The 22,355-nt window shown below is 39.2% G+C and overlaps 1 protein-coding gene across 1 annotated transcript in view; it reads right to left on the bottom strand.

Annotated features, from left to right (window-relative positions):
• The window catches only part of TOP1 (DNA topoisomerase I), an 87,215-nt gene that overhangs the window by 49,287 nt on the left and 15,573 nt on the right, over nt 1-22,355 (bottom strand). Inside the window, exon 3 of the mRNA XM_007464740.1 lies at nt 7,453-7,555. Within this exon, the coding sequence (XP_007464802.1) occupies nt 7,453-7,555 (103 nt within the window). The remainder of the gene's footprint in view (nt 1-7,452; nt 7,556-22,355) is intronic.

The following is a 22,355-nucleotide window of genomic DNA, read 5'->3' as shown; positions in this document are numbered from 1 at the left end:
TTTTGTGATACGCGGGCCTCTCACTGTTGTGGCCTCTCCCGTTGTGGAGCACAGGCTCCGGATGCGCAGGCTCAGTGGCCATGGCTCACGGGCCCAGCCGCTCCGTGGCACGTGGGGTCTTCCCGGACCGGGGCACGAACCCGTGTTCCCTGCATCGGCAGGCGGACTCTCAACCACTGCGCCACCAGGGAAGCCCTCCAAAGAGCTTTTATCTGCATAATTACATTGAATTCTCCCCCAACACACTTGAAAGCTTGACCAGGCTAGTATTGCTATCAACACTCAACCACAATGGGAAAAGGCCCAGAAGTTAAGCGGCTTGGATGAGGACACACAGCTAGTAAATGATAGAACCTAGCTTCTCCACTTCTATTTTAGTGTGCGTTCCACTACATCACATTGACTCCCATGTGAATGGTGGTGGTACTCAGTTTTCTCATTTCTAAACTACCCAATCTTCTCTATTTACCTATGTTAACTGTCCATTTCCCCCAGACAGGTTGATATATGGACATGTAGATAAATAGAGGGCTTCAGCAACAGCTCACAAAAAAAGCAGTAAACACATCTTTTAAATGTGATTACTTTCAGAAAAACTGCCCCTAATCTGAGAACCAGTTGCTTAATTCCAGTGCATTTCCCTACGAGCCTATGTTCTCTCAACTCTAATTCAGGTAGGATTTGGAACTGAAGGGAAAGCAGAAACCAAAAGCATCCCTATTCTCACACTGACTGTATAAATTAGCACTGCCAATGTGGCTGGAAAAGCACTTCCCTTACTACTTCACAGTAGTTCTATCTTCCCTGGCCTTCCACAAAATTGTCACTCCACCCTGAGTGTCAGGTTTAAAAATGACAAGAGATGCACACAGTCAAAAGCTAGCAGGAGAAATCTTATGTTTCACATGTGACAGTCCTTTGTTTTCTAAAATCAAGCCTCCCCCGCCCCCGCAATTGCTTTTAATGATGTTGTATATATAAGAGGTCTAGTATTAAAGATAATTTATGCTAAGAATGCAACCTTTCAAGAGAAGTATCTGGTGAGGTCCTACAAGTCCAGTGATGCCTTAGCATCTGGTAAGAGTATTCCTTTTATTTCTTTAGAGAGGATTTATATATTGCTTTAAAGGACCTCAAGTGCTAAATATCAACGCTAATGGAAAGAAGCAGTATCAGAGACAAATAACAGAAGAAATTATTTTTATTTGACTTTGGTAGAAACTTCCTGTGATGTTATAGGCCAGAGAGTCAGAGATGGGGTTTTCACAGGGTCAGAATTTAATGAGATTAATACTTCTAATGCCAAAAACTTTAGGGATTTGGGGCCCAAAGAAAGAGGCAGCGCCTGAAATGATCTGGCATTTTAAAACCTAAGCTGCCTACAATATGCATATGAGAAAGAGATGCTTGTATTTAAACACAGATAGTTTAGCAACACAACTAAACTTTCTTAGGGAGGGAGATTGTTTTGTTATGTTTTGTTTTTTACTGGAAGGAATAATGTAGTGGGAGAAAAATCATACTAGGACTCAGAAGCCCTGGTCTCTCATCCTCGCTCTGCTACCACCCTGCCATGTGACTTTGGGCATGTCACCTCAGATTCATGTCCACACAAAAAAGAGATGAGGTGGAATGATCTTTAACACCCCTTCCCCTATTTTGCACCTTGAATTAGAATAATAAAAGGAGAAAGCATATGAATAAGATGGGATCTCCTAAGAGGTAGGTCTAAATCCCATTCTATCTCTGAAAGGCTTGTTTCCCATCCTCTGACACTCCAATATGCAGTACATATTACTATGCAGGACAAAGAGGCCTCCTGGATTTGGGTCCTAAGTGTAGCCTAGTGAAAAATGACTGATGCTAATATTTAGCAGAGAAGGAGGGAATATAGAAACACATTACTGTAGAACTTGTTTCCGCATATAGACAGCCACAAAATTAGGCAGGGTTGATGAGCAAAGCGTTACAGTGAAGCATTTTGGAACAGAACATACTACATCTTAATTATTCTGGGCTTCAGAGGTGATTAAACAATCCTCAAGGTTTCCTTAATGTGCTAAGAAGAAAAATGAAGAAACCCAAAACTACCGTTAAGATCAGAAGTCACTTAAAAAGGAACACAGTGTACAGGATTTTACTGGACCATAACCAACACACTTGCTTTGTTGCAAAGGGGTAGTGTGTCAGGAGAGGTCAAAACAGGAAGCATTTAAAAGTCTGCTTACAACACATCATCTGGTTAAACTGTCTTAAACTTACTCACATGTCAATTAGAGATCCAGGGCTAGATTTAGTCACATCTTCCAATGCCTTTTGGCAAACAGGCTACTGTTTTCTCAAGTATTCTGATTAGAAATGAAGAAAATATTAAAAGGCACAAAATTGCGTAGAACAAATTCCTGATTGCCTATGCTATAATCTTGGAAAAGTATGCTTTTAATAGATGCACAAAATATTATCTCCTCACATCTGTAGAGCAGATCACAGTTAAAGAGCTTTCATACTTATTGACTCCCAGGGTCCCTTCTGAAGCATGTATTAATATGGGGAAACTAAGGAAGACGAGAAAGCTCAGTTGAGGAAGGTAAGATAACCTAGTCAAGATCTCATGAGACCTAAGTGGATAGACCAGACCAGAGGCCTTCTCCTAGATACAGGCAAGAAACCATTGTGGACTTTTCAAGAAAAATGATGCCAAAATTACATCCTTTATTTTTAAAAAGGAGATTCTGGCAAAACAGGAGAGGGCCAAACTTATGTCCCAAAGCCTTTTATGCCACTTCTACCTAATCTTTCCTCCCATCACAATTGCAAATTATGGTTGGTGAAGTAAGATGTGTCAGAGAGTAAGAGATCCATTTTTAAAAGCTTATGGTTTACACGGATCGAACCCACACCCCCTGCGGTGGAAGCCTGGAGTCTTAACCACTGGACCACCAGGGAAGTCCCTGTTTTTCTTTAATTAACAATAATCTTTTGACCTTCCTACTACCTGGTTTCTTGCAAAAACTCCTATGTATCCTGGCTCCTCCCTTACCTCTTCAGAGCAGTCCCTCAGAGTCATCTGAGAGGCTGTCATCCAGGCTTAAGTCCTCAGCAAGTCCGTCAAATAAAACGTAATTCTCAACTTAAAACAAACAAACAAACAAAAAAAACCTTATGGTTTAAATAATAACTTCTATCTTTTTAAAGTCTTTTTGGACAGATTTCAGGTAACATGAAAATTAGTTTTTCTTCATCTGATCTCTAAGCATTTTCCTCAGATGATGAAGTTCTTCATGGTCAAGACTATCTCATATTGTTTGGCACTTCACATCAACTAGCACATCATAAACATGGCAAGCAAGATAATTCTTGTTTGACATGATCAGCAATTCTACTCCTAAGTATACACCCAAAAGAATTGAAAGCAGGGACTCAAACAGACACCTGTACACCCATGTTCTTAGCAGCATTATTCACAATAGCCAACAGGTAGAAACAACCCCAAGTATCCATCAACAGATGAATGCATTTTTTAAAATGTGGTAGACATACAACGAAATATTAGTCAACTATAAAAAGGAATGGAATTCTGATATTTGACAAAATGGATGAACCTTGAAAACATTATGCTAAGAAAAATAAGCCAGACACAAAAATGACAAATATTTTATGATTCCACTTACATGAGGTAGCTAGAGTGGAAAAATTCACAGAGATAGAAAATAGAAGTTGCTAATGGATGGGGGGAAGGGGGAATGAGGGGGTATTATTTAAGAGGTTCAGAGATTATTTGGGATCATGATAAAGTTCTGAAGATGGATACTGGGGATGGTTGCACAATATGGTGAATGTACTTAATGCCACTTCAAAATGGCAAACTTTATGTTATGTATATTTCACCACACACACACACACACATAAAAAGGTATTTGAAATGTGGGATGGCCAAAGGGAACCATCCTATAGAATTGAGAATATATGAAAAGGAGAGAGAAGATGGTAACTGGTGTAACCATAGGTCAACCACTCATTGATTCAATAAACATACACTACTAAGTACCACCTATCTGCCAGGTACTATACTAAGCCTTGAGGATGTAAAATGAATACAACAGACCCCAACATTGTTCCCAGGGACCTCAAGAGTCTAACAGGGCACACAGAAAAGTAAAGAGACAATTACAACACCACCACAACTGGTAATTACTGTGATAGGGATATATTCAAGGTGCGAGAGAACTCATAAAAATGGCACTTTAATATGAGGGTGGAGGGCAGAAAGGATACCTGAAAGAAGTAAACTCTATGCTGCAACTAAAAGAATGTTCTTAAGAGGGCAACCGAGTATTCCAGAATCAGTAACAGCATATTTTAAAACCTAGAGTATTCAGAAGACATGCTGTGTTTGGGGAACTGAAAAGAAGTTCAGGGAGCCTGGAAATGGAATGCGAGAGAAGGGTAAATGGCAAGAGAGGTGGCAGAGGAAGAGAGCCAAAGACTTAGAGAATCACTCTGTGAACTGGAATGAGAAGATGAAAAAGGTGGCCAGGCAAGTGGAAAGCCAAGGGAAGCTGGTTTCAAGGAGAAGGCCTGGGCCCAGAATATGGTATATCTTGGCAAATGTTCCATGTGTATTTTACTGTTGAGCGTAATATTCTATAAATGTCAATTAAATCAGGTTGGTTGATGATGTTCAAAGTCTTCTATATCCTTAATGCTTTTCTCTCTGCTTATCAATTGAGAAAGAGGTAGTAAAATCTAACTATAAATATGAATTATTTTTCTTTGCAATTCTATCAGTTTTTACTTCATGTATTTTGAGGCTCTGATATCAGTGTATAAACATTTATAACTGCTATGTCCTCCTGATTAACTGGTCCCTTTTTATCATTATGAAATGAACTTCTTCATTACTGGCAATGTTCTTTGCTCTCAAATCTACTTTGGTAGATATTAATAGAGGCTGCACACCTACAAACTGAAGAAAAGATGCATGTGAACTGAGACTGGATTCAATTACTAAAATTAAAATCACTAGACTAATGAAAATGGAAACTAGATAATCAAGTGGTAAGAAATGAGTGAGTGGTGGGGAAGGACCACAGGACTGGACTTCCCTGGTGGCGCAGTGGTTAAGAATCCACCTGCCAATGCAGGGGACATGGGTTTGATCCTTGGTCCAGGAAGATCCCACATGCCGTGGAGCAACTAAGCCCATGCATCACAACTACCGTGCCTGTGCTCTACAGCCTGCGAGCCACAACTACTGAGCCTGCGAGCCACAACTACTGAGCCCACGTGTTACAACTACTGAAGCTCACGTGCCCTAGAGCCCACGCGCCACAACTACTGAGCCCACGCACCCTAGGGCCCATGCTCTGAAACAAGAGAAGCTACCGCAATGAGAAGCCCACACACCACAACGAAGAGTAGCCCCTGCTCGCCATGACTAGAGAAAGCCTGTGTGCAGCAACGAACACCCAACGCAGCCAGAAAGTTAAAAAAAAGAAATAAAATAAAACTCCGACCACAGGAGTGATAGATGATTTTGTGAAGAAACATCCTCACTAGAGAAATGAATCTGGTTAATGATTCATAAAGACTTATTAATTTAAAATTTTCATTTAAAATATTTAAAAATTTTTCATTACTCATAAAAAGAACAGACTTAGAATTCTCACTTTATCTTTTTTCTTGATAAGCCTTATTTTTTATAACTTTTAAAAATAAAAGTAGCATATACACATAATTATATTCTGATCATTATGTGCAGAGTTCAGAATTATCACAAAATAACGATAAATATGTGATTACCACCAAAGTTAAGAAAAATACCACTGATACCCCACCAGAAGTTCCCCTCATACCATTTTATAATTGCTACCCTTCCCTTCCTTCCTTCCCAAAGATAACCATGACTCTGAATTCTAAAGGTCTTGATTAATTTTTTTGTTTTTGAACTTCAAGTAAATTGAAGCATACAATATGTATTTTTTGGCTGGTTTATTTCACTCAACATAGGTTTGTGGAATTCACCTATGCTTGTTACTTTAACAGTAGTCATTTCATATTTATTTATATATAGTATCCTAAGATGTGAATATACCACACTTTATCCATTTTACTATCAATGAGCATTTAGGAGATTTTCACTTTGGGGCTATTAAAAGCAATGCAGCTCTGAATAGCTTTGTACATGCCCTCTGGTGCACAAATACACACATTTCTGTTGAGAACACATTCAGGAACAGAATTCTTAAGTTATAGGGCATACATATGTTAACTTTAGAAGACACTGCTAAGTAGTTTTCCAAAATGATTTAACAATTTATAGTCCCATCAGAAATGGGATTGATCCACATCATTGTAAGATCTTGCTATTAGTGTTATTTTAATATTTAGCCATTATTACAATGTGTACGATATTATATTGAGGTTGCATGTCCCTGATGAATAATGTTGAGTGTCTTCTAGTATTTTGATTGGCCATGTGGATATCTTCTTTTGTGAAGAGCTTACTCAATCCTCTCATGAATTTTTCTGTTGGATTATCTGCCTCATTTTTATTTATTTGTAGAAGATTTCTGTATATATTGGACAAGAAACTTTTGACCATTATTTATGTTGAAAATATCTTGTCCGCAGACAATAAGCGAACCTAATGAAGTAGTTCTAAGAGACTCTAGGCTACAGGCACTTGTGCCGATAAATGACTAAACTTTATGTTCCCTCTACCAAAACTGTGGCCACTATGAGAATACCCTATGGCTTTCTCACCAACAACTGCCTTTAACTCAAAATGGAAGTTTAAGTCCTCATTTTCAATAAGTGGTCCTACATCCAAAGATACCCTAAGTCTCTGGGCTTAACCACTTGTCTCCTACACCAAAAAAATGGAAGCAAAATGAACAAGAAAACATCTTTCTGATTCCTTTGGATCCCAGAGGGCAGCACTGCTGAGTTTCATTTACATTGGTGGTTATTGGCTTTTGTGAGAGCTGAACTCTTCTGGTAACCTGACGAAAGCTAGGAATGTTCTCTCCTGGAATATCTCATATACCCAACCTTTTGTATATGATTTCAGGGGCTTATAAACCATGGAAGCCTAAGTTAAGAATTTTTAAATTTATACCCTTTAAAGTACGGAAAGAAGAAAAATATATATCTATCAAGTCTCCAATCCAGTCACCTTTTATCAAGGCAAGCTCTCTGGACACTTGATTAAATGCCATCATGTGTTAACAATTCACCATACTTGCTTTGTACATCCTGATCTGAAAAATGGCATCCCCAGTAAGCCTGAATTGTCAAGGCCATCCTCTTAACAACTCTGGAATCAAAGTCTCTGCTGACTTTGCTATCCATGGTATTTACCTGTGGTTCAAGTTAAGGCCTGTTCCAGGTGAGCCAAGCCATAGCCAACCCACTGCTGAATGATGAGGGACTTGCTGGTTCAACCCTTACCTGTTGCTATGCTTGGACTTTTCTCGGTCCTTCTCCTTGTCCTTCTTGTGTTCTTTGTGCCGGTGTTCTCGATCTTTATGTTTATCTTTGTGTTTATGAGAATCTGTAACCATAAGAGATGAGTCAGTAAAGAGCAGTCATGAGCTATCCCTGCCCACCTACCTTGACAAGCTGGTCAAGAAGCACAATGACAGGATTTAAATGGCATGGTAGCCATAATAGCACATGCCATTGGAGGGAAAGATTTCACAAAGCAGCCCAGACAAGGCATCCCATTACCCTGCCTCTAAAACCAGGATGTGTTACAAATAAGCAGGAAGGGGAGGGGAGCCAATTCTACCGTAAAAGGAAGCAACAGTTTGGTATTCTTCTCGTAGATCAGGTACTATGAAGACTAAGCCATAAATGATTCGAAGGGATAAATCTCGAACACTGACTTTCAAGATCAGATAGTTATCTATGTAACTTCTGGAAAATTCAAACCTTAAGAGATACCTGTTTTTAAATCAACTTTAATGAAGTATAATTTCTATACAGTAAGATATACAATTTCAAAGATACAGTGTGATAAGTCTAGCAAACATATGCACAGATATAATCCCCACCACAATCAAAATTTAGAACAATTCCATCATCCCCGGAAGTCTCCCTTGTGCCCATTCCCAGTCAATCCCCATTTTCCATCACCAGCCCAAAGCAACCACTGATCTGCTAGCACAATGGATTAGATTTGTCTACATTTCTAGTTTCATATGAATGAAATTACAGAATTTACTTTTTTGTGTCTGACTTCTTACGCTTAGCAAAATATTTTTTTACATCCAACCATGTTGCTGGATGTATCAGTAATTGGTTAGATTTTTATTAGAATGGTATCCCATTGTGTGGATACAGTGCAATTTATTTATCCATTCACCTGTTGATGGACATTTGAGTTCTTTTCAGGCATCGGTTTTTACGAATAAATCTGTTACGAACTTTCATATACAAGTCTTTATGTAGATGTGTTTTCATTTCTCTTGGGTACACACTTAATAGCGAAGTTATAGGGTCATACGGTAAGTATATGTTTAACCTGATAGGAAACTGCCAAACTGTATTCCCAAGTGATTGTATCATTACACATGCCCACCAACAACGGATTAGAGTTCCAACTGCTACAAATTCTCACCAATACCTAGTATTATCAGTCTCTAATTTTAGCCATTCTAGCAGGTATGCAGTGGTATCTCACTGTGGCGCTTTTTTTTCTTTAATAAATAATTTATTTATTTTTGGCTGCGTTTGGTCTTCATTGCTGCGCGCAGGCTTTCTCTAGTTGCAATGAGTGGGGGCTACTCTTCGTTGTGGTGTGCAGGCTTCTCATTGCAGTGGCTTCTCTTGTTGCAGAGCATGGGCTCTAGGCGCGCGGGCTTCAGTTGTGGCACGCAGGCCCAGTAGTTGTGGCTCACGGGCTCTAGAGTGCAGGCTCAGTAGTTGTGGTGCACGAGTTTAGTTGCTCTGTGGCATGTGGGATCTTCCTGGGCCACGGCTTGAACCCGTGTCCCCTGCATCGGCAGGCGGATTCTTAACCACTGCGCCACCAGGGAAGTCCCTCTCACTGTGGTTTTAATCCAGTTTCCTGATTAAATGATGGGCAACTTTTCATGTGCAGATTGGCCACTCATATATCTCCTTCAGTGAAGTATCTCTTCAAATCCTTCCCCCACTTAAAAAAATTTGTCTTATTCCTAAGTTGTAAGAGTTCTTTATACATTATCCATTACAAATTTTTGGTTAGACATGTGTATTGTGAATATTCTTTTTTTCTAGGAGCTTTACAGAGGTAAGGGACAGGGAACATTTTTTTAATCTATAAAGATGTCCAGTTGTTCTAGCACCATTTCTTGAAAAGGCTGCCTTTTCTCCATTGAATTGCCTTAGGCCTCTTTACTGGAAATGAAATGATCACATAATCATAGATCTGTTTCTGGACCCCATTTTATCCTACACACACACACTATCTTGACTACTAAAGCTTCACAGTAGAGCTTCTTTCCATAGTAAGTTTTGATATCAGGTAATATAAGTACTTTAACTTTGTTCTTTTTCAAAATTGTTTTGGCTATTCTGTCTTCTGTATTTCCATATAAATTTTAGATTCAGTTGGTTGATTTAAAAAAAAAAAAAAAAAAAAGCCAGCTGGGAGTTTGTGTTCATAGGACAATTTGGAGAGATGTGACATCAAAACATTACTGTGGGGCTTCCCTGGTGGCGCAGTGGTTAAGAGTCCGCCTGCCAATGCAGGGGACACGGGTTCGTTCCCCGGTTCAGGAAGATCCCACATGCCGCGGAGCGGCTGGGCCCGTGAGCCATGGCCGCTGAGCCTGTGTGTCCGGGGCCTGTGCTCCACAACGGGAGAGGCCACAGTGAGAGGACCGCGTACCGCAAACAAAACAAAACAAACAAAAAAAACATTACTGTGTCTTTGCATCCACGAACATGGTATCTCTCTCCACTTTTTTAGGTTAGTGACTCTCAAATTTTAGTGTATCAGAATTAACCTAAGGGCATATTAAAAATGCAGCTCACTGGGGACATGTGACCCCAATGTTGAATATGAATCAATCAGAAGTTTATGTATCCAACACATGTGGTAGTTTTTAAATATGTCCAACAGATTCTCTGATACTCTTCCTTTCAAGGTGTGGCCTAATTTCCTTCTCCTTAAATATGGGCTGGACTTAGTGACTCACTCCTAAAAACAGGACAAAGTGGAAATGTCAGTGTGCAATTTCTAACACCAGGTCATAAAAGGCACTGGATCTTTCTCCTTGCCCTGGAGGAATCCAGTTGCCATACTGTTAGGACATCCAAGCAGCCCTATGGAGAGGCCCATGTGGTGAGGAACTGAAACTTCCCGACAATAGCTATGCGAATGAACCACCTTGGAAGTGGGTCCTCAGTTAAGCCTTCAGATGACTGCAGTCTCAGACTCTGAGCCAAAACCACCCAGCTAAGCTGTTCCTGGATTCCTGGTTCACACAAACTGTGTAAGACAAATGTTTGTTATTTTAAGCCATTATATTTTGAGATAACATGTTTAATAGCAATAGATAACTAACAATAATGTATAGGCAATGTGTGTGTTCACACTACTCCTGGCTCACAGCAAAAAAAGAAGCCACCTTTGGCACAATCCATTAAGTATCTATTCTGTGCCAGGCCCTAGGGAAACAGAAATTTGCATGACCGTACCCCTAGCTGTAAGAAATTCTCATCCCACAGAGATGGGCAAATAAAATCATATGGTGTCAGAAACAGGACTTAAACCCAATCTTCCATGTAGCATAAAGAACCCTCCAATTTCTGAAAATCTCAAGTCTAAAATTTTAAAATGCTGAGTCAATCTGATACAAAGTTGGTGGCCCCTGTTCACTTGACAATAATTAATACCCTCATTACTTCTGTGCCCAACTAGCACTTATGGTTAAAACCACAATAATGACAAAACATGCCACCAGCACTACAACCTGGAATGAAGTCTGTGTTGTTTGGTTTTGTTTACAGGCCAGATTTAGCAAACAAGAAACAGAACATTAGGATCTTCTATTATGGCACAAGCATATGGCAGGGACATAATATATTAAAAAAAAAAAATTACTCTGTGTATAATTCAACAAACACAGAAACATGTCCGAAAAAGACTAGAAGATAGACACCAAATGTTAAAAGTAGTTTGGGTGGTAAATTTATGAGCAATTTGAGTTTTTGTGTGTATACTTTGCCTTGTTTTCCAATTTTTTCCCAAGATGAGTCACTTTTTTAATAAAAAATAGAAGTTATTTTTTAAAATTACCCAGCTTTAAAAATTTATTTTGACAAGTACTGGTGTATACAAGGAAAACGTATTATTAGCTCACTAAAAAGCACTAAATTTAAAGAAAAAGAAAACTAAGTAAAAGTTGAAAATAATTCCAGGTAGATTTTAGATAACCAGTCTGCCCAAAACATAAGTTTTAAGTGCACAAAACCTCAGAATCGATTTTGAAAGCCAGGTCCCCAATTCTCTCAATTGCTAATCTAAAAACATAAAACCAAAATGTCTGGTAAGAAACTTAAAGTTGTAGCTGAAAATCCCACTAATGCAAATAAGACCGAGGTCAAAGATCTGAAACCCAAGTGCCCCTAATTTAAAAAGTTATTACATGTCTCCTGTATGCTCAATTTGTGCTATGTGTGCTGTGACAGGTACCGAAAAGAATGATATGTGACAACTTCTTCAAATATCTGAATAGCTACAGTATAGTTCCACATGGCAGGCTGGGCCTTCTGAGGAGAAATGACAGGGAGGCAAAATGGAATGAGGCATCTCATGAACACCAGAAGTGTGTAAACAAGCTAAATTACCAACTGACAGGGAAACCACCATAGAGATGATCTGCACTATGTAAACTGATAGATAAATAACCTTTAAAGATGCATACGCAAGTACTTCCAGGTGAAGGATGTCTGCAATTAGCTTTAAAATACTCTCAGGCAAAAAAAAAAAAAAAAAGGATTGGAGCAATATGGGAATAGAGAAAACAAGATTGGCAAGAGGTTGATAGTTATTGAAGTGAGCAGATAAGATACGTGGGAGTTCACTATACTACTCTCTACCTAAATATGCTTGAAACTTTTCATAATAGAAAGTTAAACACTATCTTTAAGCTTCATCCCTTCCAATCCCTTATTTTTTCTTCTTATATAGGGTACAGCAAGGAGAAGACTAGCCTATTTCAAGAGAGGATTTGTGTTAAGTGTTAAGGAGCAGTGAGAGATAAAGTCTGATAGATGAAATTAACCCAAGTCAGAGTGTCCTACTCTCAGGATGACAAGGAGCTACTTCAAGCAGAAAAGGAACAAAATAAAAGCCATACTTAAGGAGGATTAATTGAAGGGCAGTGTGGGTAGACGGTAAAAGCAAAATAACTAGCTAGTGTTTTTGAAGCAACCTAGAAAAATGTGCTAACAAAGGGATTGAGAAGAAAGGAGAAAACGTAAAAGCATGTTGAAAAAGAGGAAGTAGAATCCAGTTCCAGGAACTCACTGGTATGTGTAATCAATAAATGCAGGGGAAGAGTCAAAGAAGACTCAAAGACTTTAAGTTGAGGTGACGAGAACAAGGTGTCTTGGAAGAAGACACAGGAAAGCTGTGCAGAACAAAAATGAAGAGAACACAAAGAGTGAAGAAATGATGAAACTAACTGAAGTCATATTGTATTTAAGGTAACACTGGGAAATCTAAAGATGCTGGTCAGAAGAGATGCCGATAAGGGCACAATAATCTACATCCCCATAGTGAAAATGTTTGTAGACAGCATACTAATGGACTTGAAGATTACTTTTAGTACATACTCTTTCACTTATCTGGAATTCATCTAAGAATAGATATTGTTAAAATGTTTTGGAGAAAGGATCTTGCCACTTCAAGCATCTGTTAAATGCAAAAAGAATTGTTTTGAACTTGACTGGTAGATTAGAAATGAAAGGTGCAAAACACCGTATATTAAATCACCAGAGAGCCCCATTCATTGTGAATTCTGGCCACCCAATAACCTCTTGATGACAGGTGTTTCAAACCCTAGCCTTCAAAAATTCAAGATAAAGACATGGGAGGAAGATCGATCCCTGAAATAAGGCAGCCTTGAGAAGACGTTAACAACTAATTCCTTTCACTCTAACTTAACTAGAGTTACTCCCTAAGAATAGATATGTCAATGAACAGAGAGAGAGAATAGGAATCAACATTTTCTGTTATTGTCACCTAAGATGTTCCTTGAGGTTAACAAAGATTTTAAGTAAAGAGACTTCCAAATGACAAAAGAGGTAAGTATCTGTGTCTTCTCAGATTGCAGGAATAGTTGCTGGCTGGCATTACACAGTGACTTGATGGACAATGTGCAAAACAAAAACAAAAAGCAAAAAACCAACAACCTTTTACGACTAGATTCAGAATTATATTCTGAGGGCTGATTCAATTTACAACTATTTGAAATGTATTCTTAAATCAAAAGCATCCTGCTGAAAACTCATCAGATACTCTGCCCTCAAGGAGTTTACAATCCAGGAAGGTAATTAAGATATGAACCCAAACAGCCATCGGCAAGCAAGAGAAAAGGGGCACTAATATAGGTGCTGAACCATGCTAGAGTACTTACACTGTCTCATTCAATTTTCTTACTACTCTTATGATAAGGAAATATTCCCAATTTCACACAAGAGTAATAGTTATCCCTTTCTAAGGGTGCATTCTGCACAAGGTAGTATGCTTTATGTATTACCTCTAGTTTTCACAACTCTGGGCAGTACTTATTTCACCAAATCTAATACACATTTTTGCCTCTTAAGACATCTCTGAAAAGGTGCATATGGTTCATATAGAGGGGGAATTTGGCAATATCCAGCGGAACTAACTCACATACTCTGTTTTAACCCAGCAATCCATACCTAGGAATTTAGCCTGAATATGTATTTTAAAAGCAGAAAATTTATGCTGGTCTATGTATATGTGAAGGCAGAGAAAATTAGGTCATCAGAGAAGAAACCTTAATTTTAGACTTGCTAAAATGGATTAAAATTCCTTTCCTATCTCCAAAAATCTCAGATGTCAAATGATTGACCTTAAAGCAACAGTGTTTGTATTGCATCATGATGCTCCTATATTTAAAAAGGTAACAGACATTTTTCTAAATGTCTACACATGAAACACATGGGTGTCATTACCGCTGTCTCTTACACCATGATAGAATTTTCTACTTTTCTGCCCTGTTATTTTTTAGAAAGGGTAGTAAGGTAGTAGGATTATGAGCATTTTGAAACAAGTCTTAAGAGTAAAAATAATGAATCTGGGTTACCTGCCTCCTTTGTTTCCAAGTGAAAAGTAATATAATGAGGAGAAACAATCTGATTCCACCAGAGAACAGAAATAAAGAGCCTGGATCCAACATACAGGCTTCCTGGAGGAGGCAGTATTTGAACTAAGTCTTGCTAAAGGCTAAGAGGGAGTTAGCAAGGTAGAGACAGAGAGAGGGAATTCTTGGCAGATGAGCTATGAAAGTCAACTACCTATTATTACTATCATTATTGTTGTTGTTGTTATTACTGAGAAATGTATCTTCTCATGATTGAGCAAAATTAAGTGTGATGTACTTCCTGCCAGCTAGGAAATGGTAGAGTTGATTCTTGTCAGGGTATACAAGAAAATAAAATCCCAGAGTTATATTTAATTTGCTTTTCTAAAGCCGTGTGTCCCGAAAGCAGTTTCTTAAAAAAGATATAGATACACTTCTATTGCTTGTAGCTTTAGAGTCCCAATCCTCTGCTTAGACAGAAGAGAAACAAAACACCTAGGAATAAGAAACTTCAGTTTCAAATAAATCCAGCAAAATTTGATCCAATTGTTATAAAGTACCTGAAAGCTGGCCTAATCTCAGGATGACAATGAAGCTGCAGGTTTGGAAACCAGGTACAGAACCAGCCCCAAGTAGCCAAATCAGTATCAAGGTGTAAGATGAAGAGTTCACTCCTCACAGGGAAACCAGACACATATACAAATTATATGAAAAAGGAAGCCAAGTCCATAAACACTTTGTTAAATATGTTCAAGAATGGGAAGTCCCCGGCAGTCCAGTGGTTAGGACTCCGCGCTTTCACTGTCGAGGGCTCAGGTTCAATCCCTGGTCAGGGAACTAATATCCCACAAATCGCTCGGCAGGGCCAGAGAAAAAAAGAAAAAAAGTTCAAGAACGATGCCGTTAGAACAAAAGATCATAGTTAAACCCTAATGACGATTAGAGACATAACAGACAAGCACAGAAGGTTGAAACAACCTCTGAAGGAAGCAGACTGGTCCAATAGAGTGAAAAAGATCCCGATTCAAATCTTGTTGTACCACTGACTGTATGACCTTGGGTAAAAGTCACTTAACTACTGGGTCTATAAGAAGGCAGCATAGGTTAGTGATTAAGAGCTTCAAATCTGTTCATCACTGACTTGATATCTGTAATCTCAGTAAACTCACCTCTCTTATAGATGAAGAAACTGAGGCTCAGAAAATTTAAGTGACCTGAAAGAATTTTAACTTCAAAAGTCAATCAGATTCTTTGTGTATGGTTGTAACAGAATTCCTGGCTAATCTCCACAAAATTCCAAACATGTTCACAACTGTCAATAAGGTACAATTGTTACTGACCCCTCTTCATGATTAATTTACATCAAACCGAAATAAGCCTACCCAATCATTCCAAATAACTTAGGGTTCAGGTTTTATACATGCATTTAAGGCGGCAACCATGCCCATTCACCTTGCCTGACCAGCGAAAGATAAATAAAAGGCTGTCTGATTTTCTTTCCTTGATGCAGCTTACGAAGAAAGAAGTAAAACTTTGGCCTGATCTAACAATCCTGTACCCAGAAGCCTAAAATACCTACTGGTTTTAAGGGATACACTGCTAAACCAGTTAACACCCCCAGGTAGAAATATTTGCATGAGTTTAGCGGTTATCAGCAGGTGGCTAACAGTGTTACCAAGCTTATTACAAGCTACATAGTGACTTATGTAGCTGCATAAGTCACTAATGCAACTACAATTCAACCCGAGCACAAACATTTACATTTTGTTAAGAGAGAAAAGGCAAAGGAATTGGCAAAGATTTCTGACCATTTTATCAACTGCTCCATGATCTTTAAGGATTTTACCACTCCAACCTTCTTCTAAATGATCAGGGTAATCAGATCAGGGCAGGAGAGTCCTTTGCTTCCTTATAAACAAAAGCAGAGACTTTTCTGGTATAAAGAAGGGTTCTTTGCCAAGCTTTGAGGCAGACCTCTTTACAATGACTTCTGACAACAGGTTTTGAGACTTAAAGCAGTAGCTGTAAAATATGATGGGCTCTTCCTTCAAAGATAGTCAAGTGTGTGGAGGATGGGGGTGGGGAATAGTTATTCAACCAAAAGATGCCTTCCCCAAAGAAACCCTCAAACAACATTGTCAAAGATAATCTCTGCTCATCTCTGACACACAGATATATAGCCAGTGCCTTAGGAAAGTGGACAGTGGAATGATTTGGGTGAAAACAGTGGGTGAAAAGATTAATTTTCTAGGGACTTCCCTGGTGATCCAGTGGGTAAGAATCTGTGCTTCCAATGAAGGGGGCCCAGGTTTGATCCCTGGTCAGGGACCTCCATCCCACATGCATGCCGCAACTAAGAAGCCTGCATGCCACAACTAAAGATCCTGTGTGCCGCAACTAAGACCAAGTGCAGCTTAAATAGCCGCAACTAAGACCAAGTGCAGCTTAAATATTAAAAAAAAAAAAAAGAGGGCTTCCCTGGTGGCGCAGTGGTTGAGAGTCCGCCTGCCGATGCAGGGGACACGGGTTCGTGCCCCGTCCGGGAGGATCCCACATGCCGCGGAGAGGCTGGGCCCGTGAGCCATGGCCGCTGGGCCTGCGCGTCCGGAGCCTGTGCTCCGCAAGGGGAGAGGCCACAACAGTGAGAGGCCCACACACCGCAAAAAAAAAAAAAAAGAAAAAAAAGAAATTAATTTTCTAAAGAAGATATTCATCACCTGCTCATTTATTAAATCACTTCTATTGCGATAAATCCTTGTATCCTCTCCTTCCTCCCTGACCTTTAAACCCATGGATACCACATCCCTAGAAGCTGGAGTTTTAACAAAATCCCCATTTCTACTTAACACTCTACATCCAGTATGTTCTAACACTTTGAGACTGTTTTTGTCTAGGACAGACAACAAGCTGGTCTCAATGATAAAGACTGGCATCCGGAGTGTGGTCAGTATCAGGGGTGTGCAAGAATCTCCTCAGGAACTTAATGCCAAACTAGAAGCAGTCACGAAGACTGAGAGCCTGTCACTGAAAGGTGGATGGGTTGAGGGGGTGAGAGAACTCTACCCTTCCTTCTCTCCCCACACAGCTGTCTAAATTCAGACTTTATCAATGTTGATCTTGTTTCAATCCAGGAAATCCAGTCTGTGATCCATCTTAATGGGTGGCTGATTTCAATTTGCAGCCCATGGAAGAGTCCTTATCACTGTTTTACAGTGATTCTCAGACAACATTTCCAAAATTCCAGTGCATAGTTAATAGCCTTTCAAAGTATGCAAGACAGAGGCTGTTATGGCTAAAAGTTCAAAGAGCTCCGGAATTTAAAAGAAAAATGTTGGGAGGATTCAGCTCTAAAGAAAGACACAGTAACATTTCCAATTTTTAAAGTCCAAATTATCATTTTTTCTCCCCAAATGTGTATTGTATATAAACGAGACCTTTTGTCATGAACTGACTTGTTCATTATTGAAACTAATGGGGTTTCCTCATTAGGGACCTAGTACTCTCAAGCTAATAACACAGAAAACTCCAGGGAGAAAATGCAGATAAAAGTATTTCTTCTTCTCTCCTTAAAGAAGCTGGGGTTCACAATATTCATTCATTCAAATATTTACTGAGTACCAACTCTGTGTCAGGCGTTGTTCTAGGTGTGGCAAAACAGTACCAAGTCTCTGGTCTCATGAAGTCCCATAATAAGCATCATAATCACCCCAACCCAGCAGCTGTTAAATGAGTAACTCTGGAAAGGGAGGGGAAAAAAAGGGTCTCCATAAGGGTCTCCCAAGTTTCCCTGGACTTAGCCCCATGAAGTTCCAGAATCAGACTTCAATACTGCAGCTGGAAGGTACCTTCATAAGAAGTGATAGATGCCAAGTCAAAGAAAGGGCCAAACAATCAGATGAAGGTTGCCAAATATTTTGCAAAGTACTTAAGTTTTTCTCCTCAATCTTCAATACTTGGTAAAATTTCATCATCAGAAACTTAGTAGTACAATGCATTAAAAGACTAAGAGTTGCTCAAAGATAGCAGTCTAGCATTTTCCATTTTGTTTTTACCAGCTCTGCAACACAATCTCAAATTCTAAAACCAATCACATCTTCCCAAGTGTCTATATGCTTAGAAGAAATGCCACAAACAGACTTAAAAACACCTAAGTGGACCTATTTTGGTTCTTAAACATCAGCAATTCTGTAAGATTAGTGGCCAGATGTTGTTCCATGTCCTTGCCTTGGAAAAGACACAACATGAAGCAGCCAACTGGTTTGCTTTAGGCCTCAATCTCATACAAAAAAGGGTTAAATGGTCATAGGATGTTTTCTCTTCCAGTCCACTTCCTCATTTAAATTGGACTCCTTTTATGCTTTTACAACACTACAATTACCTTAATCTGTCTTTTCAGTCGCTTCCTGTCTATGCACCCTATTTTAACTTGTTTTATAACCTTCTCTCCCATCCTACTCCTTCCATTATGCTCCTCAAATTCAAGTTCATCTTCCTCTCTTCCTCTGGCTCTCATTCCCAGGGACCAACTGATTACATTGAAAATAAAAAAAACATGCAATGTCATGACGGGGTCCTAGGTAATTTATTTCTCTACTCTGGTCTCAAGTTTTCTAGTCTGTAAAAGGACCTCTACTGATCTCTTACACTTACAGTCCCAAGAATTCTATGATCTTTAAAAATTGTTTTAGTTCAAACGAATTAGGATAAAAAGAAAAAAATCTAAATGCTTAAAGAATCTCTTTTAAGAGCAGTGGTTCTCAAACTTTCCTATGTATGAGACCTGTGAATAAGATCATCCTCAGATATGTGTATTTTAACACAAGCTCTCCAGGTGACTATAATCTATAATCATATTTTGAAAAACCCTGCTCTGTCATGTCTTGGTCCTTTGAGCAGTGATTAATACCAAATACCAGCCACCTACAATAATGGACATGCTACCGATTTTATTTTCAGTTTCTACTTCAATTGGGTCTCTCTGTTCCTTTAAAAGGCAGGCACAAGGTGCTGAGTCAGTCCCTGGGGATTTTTTTTTTTTAATTTACAGCTGAGAATATTGAGGCTCTACAATTGAGGAAGAAAGAGGTTTTCACCTGCTATTTTCCCAGCCCCTATTTGAAAGGAAGAAGGAAGAGCTACATTAGGGGTGACACAGCTACCCCAACTTAGATAAGGAGTAGGGTAGTCAGGTGCTTTAGAATAGAAATTTCCTTTGTTGTTTGGACATCGGGCACAGACGTGCTTAGAGACAGAGGTAACTTGAGTCCTGCCACTGGGACTCAGTTGAGAAGATGAATGACTAGAAAAAAAGAATAAGACTTAATGAAGCTGCAAGCTCACAGTAAACTTTTGACACTTGGCTTATACAGATTCCTCTGGAAGCCAGAGGCTACCAAGTTTTATGAAAAGAGTCCCGTGAGCTTCCTGTGATACATACAAGTGTGAATCAGCAAGGTAAGCATCTGGCACTACTCACCAAGCCAGGGGTCAGCAAAATTTTTCTCTAAGGGGACAGGTAATAAACAGTTTTAGGCTTTGTGGCCCATTCAATCTCTGTTGCAGATACTCAGCTCTGCCACTGTAGCACAAAAGCAGCCACAGATTATACGTAAATGAATGAGCATGGCTGCATTCCAATAAAATTTTATTTATGGACACTGGAATTTGCATTTCATATAATCTTCCTGTGTCATGAAATAATATTCTTTTTTAAATTGAAGTATAACTGACATATTATATTAGTTTCAGGTGTATTTAATAATTTTTTCCCCAACCAGTAAAAAAATATAAACACCATGGGCCATACAAAAGAAGGCACAGTTTTCAGAACTCTGCAATTACTTAATAGTGACTAGAAACTATCCCCAATGCCCCCGTAGAGAGAGCGGTGCCATTCTGAAGCTCGGTGTGTAAATGAAGAATATCCTCCTTGCTTTACCTAAGGCTTTCCCCTAAATGATAACCATGCTCAGCCTGGTTCCCTCTTCTCTCCTCCTTTCAAACAGCCCATGAATGGCCATACTTGATTTAAAAGTGGTTAAAATCTACTTGCTCTACAAAACTAGACAGTCAGTCACATGAATGAGAACTCTGAAGGGGAGGCCAAGGCTGAGCCCACTGCTAATTCTGCTTCTTAAGCAGCAAGCTAGTTAAATTTGTTATTTATCCCCCTTGAAGTGGTAACAACATCACACTTGTTCACACTCCTAACCACCTCCAATGAAACTCCTTAGTATATAAGCAGACTTCAGAGATCCTTCTAAAATAAGGGGGCTGGGGGGCGGGGTCTAGTAAATCCCTGGTTAACAAAAAGATCCTTTTTCTTGAGTACTCAGATAAACAGAAGTTTTACTGATTTTTGGAGCAACTGGCTCCAAGCACAAGGTGAACTGCTAAAAAATAAATTATCCAGGGGTCTCTGCTGCACAAGCCGGCAAGCCTTCCTTAATAAGGAAAGGATTACACATTAAACTGTAACAGAGCCTTCTAGTCAATGATATTAGTCTGATAAGGATCCACTGTAAATGAAGGCAAGTGCTCTAAGAAATGCAAGTCCTTGGTCTGATACCACACAGGTCACTCCACTACAACCCAGGATTCCCAGGAGGCAACTGAATCACCCAGGCTCCCCTTTACCTTGTTTTGTGTCACATTTAAGAACTCAAGCTGTGGCATCAGACAGGCTTCGATTAGCCTCCCAGCTGTGTGGCTTACTACTAACTATATAGCCTTGAGCCTCAGGTTCTTCAAAAGTGGAGATAATAAATGTTCAAAATTCAGCTACTTATTTTATCCCAATTCCATTTTGTCTTCCCACCCCCAAAAATAACAGATCATAATTTGAAGCTAAAGCTGAAGGAAACTGGATCTGTCCCTGGTCTTTAAGCAATTTACTCAAGTTATTTTCTTAGACCTCATACGTTCACTATACGCCAGTGGTCAAGGCTATAAAATCTCACTTTGTTCCACCAGACTAAGATTGTCTGGCTAATGGTGGACTAGATTACTTATAAGTAAGTCAACACTCACTCACTATGTTCACTGTGAGCATGCAAATGACAGGAAGACCCCAAATGGGGTGGAGAAGTTGAGTTCTGATCTGCTTTTACTATAAGCAGCACCTTGGGTGAGTTAAAATCTTGGGTGCCATTTGCTTGCCTGGACAATCTTAGATTCTCTACCACTTACAGTCAGACATTTACTTATTACTGACTACAATGGAACAAATATGAATTAACTTCTTGTTATAGCAACATACTAAAAACTTGCAATTTCAAATTAAGTTGTGAGCTAAACCAACCATTTTAAAGGACAGTGATCCATAAGGTTATTATATGTAAACATAAGTTAATCTGTTTTTGTCAACTACAAAACAGACATGACCTATCTCATAGGGTTGCTGAGATAAAATGAAAATTTATTCAATCCACAGTTACCTTAAATGTTCACCTTTGTGTAGCACTAAAGGGGTCAAGTAAAATGGAAAACTGTCTGAGCTTTCCAACTGCTTTGGTAAACTCAACTTTACTTACCAGTCATAAATCCTCTTAGCATGTCACCCAGGATAAGGCAATGTAGACATACAGAAGGAAGTTCGTTATTCAAACTCATAACACAAATTCATACCTGTTTTGGATTTTGAAGTTCCAAGAGCCCCAACCTCCCATATTCCAAGTAAAATCTAAACCCAAATCTCTTTGCTCTTATCTAAATTTTACCTAGAGCTGCTGTCCAATATGAAGCCACTAGCCACATGTAGCTACTTTAAATTAAAAAAAAAATAAAACTTGAAAATCAAGTTCTTTGGCCACACTAGCCACATTTCAAAGGCTCAACAGTCTCATATGGCCAGCAGCTACCATGTGGAATAGCACAGATCAAGAACAATTTCCATCATGACAGAAAATTCCACTGGACAGTGCTGACAAAACCAGGACTGAGACTTCCTGTGTCCTGATGCCTTGCCTAGCACTCTCCACTCCACCAGCGACTCCTCTGCTGGAGCCCAGTCAGGGCCCTTTTCCCTAC

The sequence above is a fragment of the Lipotes vexillifer genome, unplaced genomic scaffold, assembly GCF_000442215.2.
Source record: "Lipotes vexillifer unplaced genomic scaffold, Lipotes_vexillifer_v1.1 scaffold53, whole genome shotgun sequence".
Classification (NCBI taxonomy): Eukaryota; Metazoa; Chordata; class Mammalia; order Artiodactyla; family Lipotidae; genus Lipotes; species Lipotes vexillifer.
Note: the sequence above shows the minus strand (reverse complement) of the source record. Positions and strands in the feature narration are given on the sequence as shown.